A 9,639-nucleotide genomic window follows, 5' to 3' on the forward strand; every position below is an offset into this window, starting at 1 on the left:
GTGTGTGTGTGTGTGTGTGTATGTGTGTGTGTGTGTGTGTGCCTCGACCTGTGTGGTGTGTGGTGTGTGCCGGGCGATGGCTGTCGGCGTATCGCGTGCGTGCGTGCATGCGTGCATGTTTGGTGTGCATGCCGAAAGCGAAGAGAATTCTTGATACTGCAGTGTGTGACTCACGAGACGATCGCCAGCTCTGGTACAACGCAGAACTAGAAATAGTATTATACCTTATACACAAACAGGTGCGCGCACGCACGCACGCACGCACGCCGCACGCACGCGTCGCTCGCGCACAAGCACTCACACAACTGCACTCGCCTATACGATAAGTGAATGTACAGAGTGTTTACCCTTATGCCTGTCAATCTTCTCCAAGTACTTCAGATCTGTCTGGTCAGAGATGCCGCCATGCACGACCAGCACCTTATGATCAATGACAGTCCCCAAAGGGAGCCAGCTGAAGACTCCTCAAAGCCACGTACCACTTTAGATGCGATGCTCCTGAAAAGGTAGACGACGCTGATTAACTGCATATCGTCTTTCTTATAATCCTTATGAAATGGCTTAATTAACGATTAATTAAATTAATTAAAAGGTCTAATTAATGCCCGTTTTACTTTATTCTTTAATCCGGAATAGTAGCAGGTAGAGACAATACTGGAGATGTAACTAAAACCACTGATAGAAGATTTATCTACTCTCAACATATATTCTTTAGTACTTCTTGACTGCCTAACTGATACATGCTGGTGAATAAATAACATGGCGCCAAAACCGTCTCTATGTCAAAGGATATTCGCGTCCGCGTATGTAAATATCTCGAAACTCGAATCTCTCGAAACCTCGAACAAGACTCGAAACGAACTCGAATCGAAACTTCGAAACTCGAATCGAACTCGAAACGAACTCGAATCGAAAACTCGAATCCGAACTCGAATCTTTCGAAGTATCTCGAATCTCGTCTACGTGCTCTCGTTGGAGGGCGCCTGCGTATACTATATATTATATATCTATTATATATATATATATATATATATATATATATATATAGTGTACATTATCTAACTAAGCAGACTCTATTGTAGCAACCAGAAAGGAAAATAAGCAGCTGTTAATATAGGAGGATATATAATAATAATAGGAGTCTATATTACGACACTCCTGTTATAACTATAACGTACAAGCCGCTTATTAGATGTATAATACGGTGAAATAGACACATTGCAAGACTAAGTAGGTGCATTATCACGCTAAACATGCTGCAATAAATGAATTGCGAATGTGCAAGTGCGCGTGTAGTGATTTGCGTATACATCTGCGTGGGCGTGCGTGCGTGGCGTGTCGTGTGCAGGCTATGACGCGTGAGCTGCATTTTGTTCACGAGTCTTTAGATTGAATCGTACACACGGGAAAACCTGATACTGATGTAAAGGTCAGTGCACCGAAGCTAGCGCCAGGGCGAGCGGCAACGCCTAAGAGAGAGGTACGCGCGATGAACCACCACAACAAGAAAGAAACCGTTTCCGGGTGAAGGCTGCGGTGACCGTGTGTGCGTGTGCGCGTGTTCGCGCCGTGTGCGGCGTAACAGCGTGTCTGTTCGGTGTATATGTCCATATGTAAGAGCGCGCGCGCTTCGTATTGGTGTTGTATGCGTGTGTGTGTGTGCTGTGCGTGCGTGCGTACGTGCGTGTATTGTGGTATATGTAGGAGCGTGTGCTGTGTGTGCGTGTATGTGTGTCTGCGTGCGTCATACGACGTGTGTAGTATGTGTGTGTATGTATGCGTGTGTCTGCGTGCTCCATACTTGTTTTGCGTATATGTGTGTCTGCGTGCGTGCATACGTGTGTGGTATGTGTGTGTATGTATGTGTGTCTGCGTGCGTGCATACGTGTATGTGTGCGCGCGCGTGTGTGTGGAAGGGAGTCGCACGCGTGTCAGCAAGTGTGTGCTGAATCTCAGAACACGTAAACACGCATGCGGAAATAAATCCCTTCGTATCGATTCTCGCAGCGCACTTACTACGCGAGTGCGCCTGAAAGCATTGCAGGCCACTCGATGCAGTGAAAAGCCGTCTATCAGTTGATTTTCTGATCGAATGCATCACAGGCCGACGACATGCGCCGATATAGAACGTTTCACTCTGACCTCTGAGGATCTCTCTAGGGATTTTAAGTTTGCCCTTTAGTAGGAAAGTGAGCAAGGCGTAGCTACCAATGTAAGATTTTATCTTGAAATCCTGTGGCATTGCGTGTAGGCGATCATGAAAAGCGAATGCCTGTTGTGCTTAGAGCAAAATCTCGGTGGATTTTGTAGTTGTGTTGCATGTTGTTCAGTGCTATACGATGATACGCGACTCGGCAGTTCGGGTGATTGCAACAACAGCGTGAGGTTAATAAGTCAACTTGATAGGCCTACCTGTGTACTTGTGCATTAGCTCCTGATAAATCCGTACCTATAGGTAAAAGCACGAAATATTTGAATTATAAGTCCTAATAAAAGTCAGCCAGAAAAATACGCATATACATACGTTCCGATCAACACCAACATCCGAGGCATGCTGTAATTTGCACACAGACAGGATGTTTTTCAGCTGTTGCTGGTAAAATGCTGTTTATCTTGCACTTGTAAATAACAGCTTATTAATTCTTCTTATAGACATTGCAACAAAAACCAACAACAGGGTTTCCCTAACAGCTATAGGCATATATATATATATATATATATATATATATATGTATATATATTATATACTATATAGTATGGTTGGTGTGTGTGTGTGTGTTGTGTGTGTGTGTGTGTGTGTGTGGTGGTGTGTGTGTGTGTGTGTGTGCGTGGGTGCGTGCGTGCGTGCGGTGGCGTGCGTGCGTGTGTATGTTCTCTCTCTCTCTCTCCTCTTCTCTCTCTCTCTCTCTCTTTCTCTCTTTCTCTCTCTATCTCTGTGTGATGTGCGTAATGCTGCCCGTGTGTGTGTGTGTGTGTGTGTGTGTGTGTGTGTGTGTGTGTGTGTGGTTGTGTGTGTGTGTCTGCGCGCGTGCATGTGCATATGCGTGTGTGTGTATCATGTTAAAGGTATTATATGTTTTGTGTGTTAAACAGAAAAATATGTATTACGTAATCCTTATCCCCATCCCCATCCTCAATTTATGTCTTTGCTTCTGTCTCTGTCTCTGGCTCTGTCTCTGTCTCTGTCTCTGTCGCTGTCGCTGTCGCTGTCGCTGTCGCTGTCGCTGTCGCTGTCGCTGTCGCTGTCTCTGTCTCTGTCTCTGTCTCTGTCTCTGTCTCTGTCTCTGTCTCTGTCTCTGTCTCTGTCTCTGTCTCTGTCTCTGTCTCTGTCTCTGTCTCTATCTCTATCTCTATCCATATCCATATGATTATCTATATCCCTATCTCTCGTTACCTGCACATGTACCTGCATCTCTATATGTACTTTTACTTGTACCTGAACCTACCTGTACCTGTACCTCTACATGTACCTGCACCTCTATATGTACTTTCACTTGTACCTTAACCTACCTGTACCTGTACCTCTACATGTACCTGCACCTCTATATGTACTTTTACTTGTACTTGAACCTACCTGTACCTGTACCTGGACCTCTATATGTACTTTTACTTGTACTTGAACCTACCTGTACCTGTACCTCTACATGTACCTGGACCTCTATATGTACTTTTACTTGTACCTGAACCTACCTGTACCTGTACCTCTACATGTACCTGGACCTCTATATGTACCTGTACCTGTACCTCTCTACATGTACACGTAGCCATATCTCTACCTTTATTTCCCCCTCTGTCGTTAATTATTTCTCTTCACCTCTTCCACTTCTCTCATTTCTACACCTGCGCTGTTCTTGCGAATAAGCGCAGTACCGGCTTCATCCTATCGGGGCAACCTCACAGATGTGACTAAGCTGCTAGTTGTTCTATTGCATTGCTGACGTGGAGAAGCGCAGTTTATGCTGGCAAATGGCTTTGACGCCAATGGCTTCCGCGGGTGGAACGTCGCGTGTGTTTATCCTCTGGCAAAGCCAACTGACTGAGTGCGCGCGCGCGCGTGTGTGTGTGTGTGTGCGTGCGTGCGTGCGTGCGTGTGTACGGTTTCCAGGGCCGTAGCTACTGGGGAATGGGCAAGGCGGTAGTCGTGATGCCTAGGTTTTGGGGCAAAATAAAATAAACGCATAGTGAAACGTAAATAACCTTAAAATAGGCGTAGGTAATCACGCCGCAGACATTCATGCACACGTCATCTCAGACGCGGTCCTGCCACAGTATGTATGCACACGGAATGGAAGCTGCACCCCTCTCTCGTCAGCACGCAGCCACATTAGCAACCAACCCCCCGGGGCGGAATCGAATAACTGAATGTACACGAAGCGGAAATCACGCGAACTCAGGTGCTTCATGACCTTTAATTTATAGCTTTGAATTCATTGTTTATTAGATTGGCACAGGCATTAATAGCTTTTATTCGTTTTGTTTATTTAATAAAAAACAATGAGAAATTACTATACTCGCAAATGCCAAAATGTCACAAGGCAAATACACTTAGCACAGTAAAAGGGTAACAAATGGAAAAATAAAAACAAAGTGAAAATAAAAATAAAATACCGCGCCTGATATTCTGAACGACGTCCTGTTGCCCACTGACAATTCAAGTGTCAATTTATCAAATCGTTATTGTAATTTTATAGGCATGATCTTTGTTATATAAAAAGTGGAAATACAAGATGACAGTAAGTTACAATGACGTCTGACTGTAACTTCTGAGTGATTGTGACTTCGAGAAAATGTTTGTTGCATTGCGTCTATAGAATTCGAATACTTTAATAATGGCACGTTCGCTTAACTGTAACGTGTAACATTTAACGTGTAACTAATATTCATATTGCAAATCCTGCGGTTAAAAACTATGAATCAGGCTTTATGAATCACGCGTCACTTTCACGATGTTCACGCAACATTCACGATACTAACGCTAAATTCACGAATGTCGAGCTAGGTTTAAGCAGAGAGCGTAAAGAGAAGAAGAACTACGGTCGAGACTTTGTATGGAGAAATTCTCCAGTCGACTTACGGCACACTCGGCTCGCAGTAGGAATACAGTCACCTGTAATGTGGAACGCTCACCTGAGGTTCATGATGTGATCTTCGTGGTTACCGCGGTTGATGTACAGGCTGTTTGGGTTGAGAATGAGGCAGACGAAGAGCATCAGCGCCACCTCGGTGGAGTTATCACCGCGATCGACAAAATCACCGTTAAAGATATACGGATTGTCAACGCTCGGTAAACCATTCTGGAATGTAAAAATAATAAATTTAACGTATAATTAATATAATACAAACATGAAAATCTGAGTAAAAAACATAAAATACACGCATAAAAACTAAATAGCTTAAGAACATGTAAACGTGTTGGTAACAACTATAATGACATTAATTTCGGTGTAATTTTCTGATTCATGTGAGATGGTTTAGAAGATGACGGTAAATGAAGATTTCGCGGTAGCATATAGTGCGTGGAATATATATTTTGATATTTTTAGGAAGGGCCTACCTCATGTTGATAGTAAAATTACTATTCATGCGCGTTACAATTTGCAGTTTTTAAGAATGAGGTGATAGGACATAAACTCAAAATAAGTATTTGATACGTATTGCAAATTCACAGCGAGAGTAATTGAACACTAAAGAATAATTGAGTAATTGAATAATTGAATAATTGAATAATTGAATATTTGAATAATAAGAGTAATTGAACACTAAATGGCCTCCAGGATTTTGCTAGCTTACACGCCAATGACATCAGAATAAGTGAATCTAGAAATTTATGTCCGCGAGATGTGATGCCCAGGCTAGCCTATTTTCTTGTATAATAACAGGTTTCGCAGTTTTCCAACGGTCTAGAACTTAAATGAGACATACGTAAACTACAAGTTTGCCATTTACATAACATGAGTAATCTGCGGCCATCTAGTGGTGTAGTAGACAAAAACAATTCATACTGTTAAACTAACGAGAACCATTGAGTAACTCCCTATTAGAACAATTGTCTTTTTTTAAATTACTGCGAATATGCACATAGCTTTCTGAACCTGGTCTTTGGCATTTGCAGCCCGTAATTATAATTTGTTCCTACAAACAATTTCCCTTTCCTACGTTTTCCCATACACATTGTTATTCCGTTCTTTAGATATTACGTTGGATATATATATATATATATATATATATATATATATATATAGCACAAAGCTTTCTCACCTCTTTGAATACGATCGACATAGTATAAAGATAATACGCTTTACAGAGCATCGGCTAAAGCTGTCTCAACTTGTGCTATTAGATGAATAGACGGACACAGCGCATAAGAAAGATAACGTACATTGTGCAAGACAAGTGAACGAGCACAAAGCACAAAACTCACTCAACTTGCGCTAAATAAAGGATTGATGGATATATAGCACAAAGCTTACTCACCTTGTAGAATATGATGAGCAGATCGTCTAGTTTGCCATGGAGATCGCCACAGATGGTGATCTGCCGTGAGATGGACGTGGACGCATGGTTAATAGTCGCTTGCCTCTTCAGCACGTTCCGCGTTTCTCTCAGTATCTCGAGCGCATACTTCGCATGCATGTACTGCAACACGAACAGACGAGCTGACTTTTCTTTCGATTATCGCTCCTAAAATAGCCTAGTTACCTAGGTTACCCTAATGCGACTCATTTTCCGACATTGAGATTATGGGTATTCTCAATGTGAATTTCTCTCTTATTATTAAATTTTATCTCGTATTGTAGTGTTGCGCTGAATCATAGAACATAACTACATGTAGCTTGCTTTCGAGTTCCGACCCGAGTTAAGACGAATGTACAATAATTGCTCAAATTAATAATGTCATTTAGTATTTATAAGTTAGTAGAATAAGTTAGCAAAATAAATTTACACCACAGTCACGTGGGCATTGAGGATTTCTTCAGTCCGCTATCCTAGAACATTCTCCCAGCTGATGCCAAAATCTACATTCTCTGTACTTCACTCATGACACGCAACATTTAGGAATACACGATAAATAGTGATATATTTAACTGCGCTTCATAACCCGTAGCAGCGGCGTCACTAGAGTTGGTGTCACACGGTGCAGTAACTCATGGTGTCACCCCCATGGACCTCCTCCCGTACCAGACCATACAGAATCCTTAGTAATGTTTTTTGTACTAATGCTACGCGTAAATCGCAATTCCCGTATATCACAGAATGTAATTGCAATAGTAGTGACATAAACAACTAGCAATATTAAAATCACTCCCTGCGATGGTGTCACCCGGTGCGTTCCGCACCCCCTTGTGACGCCACTGACTCGTAGCCAGTTTTCGCTAGCAAACATTGAATGCCATTCATTACGTTCTCCCGATAACACGCGGACAACGCACGCTGACGTCGACGACACCGACGTTGGCGATATCGACGCCGGTGACGTCATTGCGTGGCAATCTCTTAATGATGTGAACACGAAGACTGGATCGACGGCGCCACATCGGTCGAGCGGCTCTTCGCGGATTGTATTGAAATTACGGCTCGATCGACCGCACGCTCCTAATCTGCTTGCGACGTCGTCGTCGTCGCATGCGCCTACGCGATTTCGAAATACCAAATGTTGAAAGCGCGCGCGACGCGGAGACTATAGACAATTCCCACTGTTGGTTCAGCAAACATGCTGATTCATCCCATGATCATATTCGTCGCCTATTTTACTTGGGAAATTCGAGAGACGAAAATCGCGGCGAGAAAGAAGGTGGTGATTGCGCTCGCACGAAAGTCGCAATCTGCCGTAAAAAAATAACCGCCAAGCCGAGTTAGGCTTCCCGCTCTGCAAATATCAGCCGAGGAAGCGAAGATAAACGCTTCTTTCAAGATGGCGACGAGTCCGCAACGCCTGATTAATGAAGGCAACGCCGCGTGCGTCTGAAAAGATTTGTCGCTGAATTTCGGCAACCGGATAGATCTTCGATAGGCGGAACAATCTCGTACTAATGACGCAGACGCCATCGGCTATTTACAACTCGCGCATCTTCCGGTATGTCCATCAAAGCGTTCAGCAAGCGCGCGTGATGTAAGGAAACCTGGATTTATTCTGACGCAAATGTTCTGATTGCGCGCACGGTTATCGCGGACGACTAAACCAGGGAATTACGCTGAGACCGCCAGAGGGAGAAAAGCCTACTCGATCACGTAAACGTGGACTCTCTACAGTGCGTGTCACATTTCCCTCTGCTCACGTCAGAATAATAAGCCCCGCGTAAAAAGGTTGAGCAGCGATGCAAACTATAACCTACGTCACATTTATGCTGCACTGACGTCATATGGCACACGCATTTCGATTTGGTCATCGTATTTCAGGTTTATGCGTGAGCTGATCCACGGACATCAATAGCCGTCATGCAGCACTCACACACACACAGGCACGCACACGCAGACACTGGCACACACACGCAAATACGCAGCACGCACGCACACACGCACGCACGCACGCGCGCACGTTAAGTGTAATATATAGTGTAATATAAGTGCGTAAGTGCTGCATGTACACGAATTATTGCTAGATGCGTAGAGTGACGCACACGATATGCGTATCAGAAAATCAACATTGATATCAGGCTCAATCGATCTAACGAAAATTAGAGCGGAGTTCTCCTAAGTGTAGCTGAAAATTTAATCGGGATTGCAAATATCAGAGCATTTATCAGTATAAACACGAGAAGCGAATTCTAGCCGGAGCTGCACTATAGGGCAGGCATACAAGTCACACACGCGCACACGCACACACACGCACGCACACAAGTACAGCAGCACTCTCACGTACACGGTCACGTGTACACTCACGCGCACACGCACACGCACACACACGCACGCAGACGTACACACACACACACACACATCGCAGCACGCACGCACACACGCACGCACGCACGCACGCACGCACGCACGCTCGCTCGCGCACAAGCACTCACACAACTGCACTCGCTATAGATAAGTGAATGTACAGAGGTGTTTACCTTATGCCTGTCAATCTTCTCCAAGTACTTCAGATCTGTCTGGTCAGAGATGCCGCCATGCACTACCAGCACCTTATGATCAATGACAGTCCCCAAAGGGAGCCAGCTGAAGACTTCCTCAAAGCCACGTACCACTTTAGATGCATGCTCCTGAAAAGGTTAGACGACGCTGATTAACTGCATATATCGCTTTCTTATAATCCTTATGAAATGGCTTAATTAACGAATTAATTAATTAATTAAAAGGTCCTAATTAATGCCGTTTACTTTATATCTTTTAATCCGGAATAGTAGCCAGGTAGAGACAATACGTGGAGATGTAACTAAACCACTGATAGAAGATTTATCTACTCTCAACATATATCTTAGTACTCTTGACTGCCTAACTGATAACATGCCTGTGAATAATAACATGGCGCAAAACCGGTCTCTATGTCAAAGATATTCGCGTCTCCGTATGTAAAATATCTCGAAACTCGAATCTCTCGAACCTCGAATCGAACTCGAAACGAACTCGAATCGAAACTCGAAACTCGAATCGAACTCGAAACGAACTCGAATCGAAACTCGAAACTCGAATCGAACT

At 43.8% G+C, this 9,639-nt stretch overlaps 1 protein-coding gene across 1 annotated transcript in view; it reads right to left on the bottom strand.

Moving 5' to 3' along the window:
- LOC106813704 (serine/threonine-protein phosphatase with EF-hands 2-like) overlaps positions 1-9,639 on the bottom strand; it is a 35,346-nt gene that overhangs the window by 19,592 nt on the left and 6,115 nt on the right. The window contains 4 exon segments of the mRNA XM_014817912.1: positions 349-462; positions 465-498; positions 5,128-5,294; positions 6,475-6,636. Coding sequence (XP_014673398.1) covers positions 349-462; positions 465-498; positions 5,128-5,294; positions 6,475-6,633 — 474 coding nt within the window. The 5' untranslated portion in view covers positions 6,634-6,636.

The sequence above is a fragment of the Priapulus caudatus genome, unplaced genomic scaffold, assembly GCF_000485595.1.
Source record: "Priapulus caudatus unplaced genomic scaffold, Priapulus_caudatus-5.0.1 Scaffold812, whole genome shotgun sequence".
Lineage (NCBI taxonomy): Eukaryota > Metazoa > Priapulida > Priapulimorpha > Priapulimorphida > Priapulidae > Priapulus > Priapulus caudatus.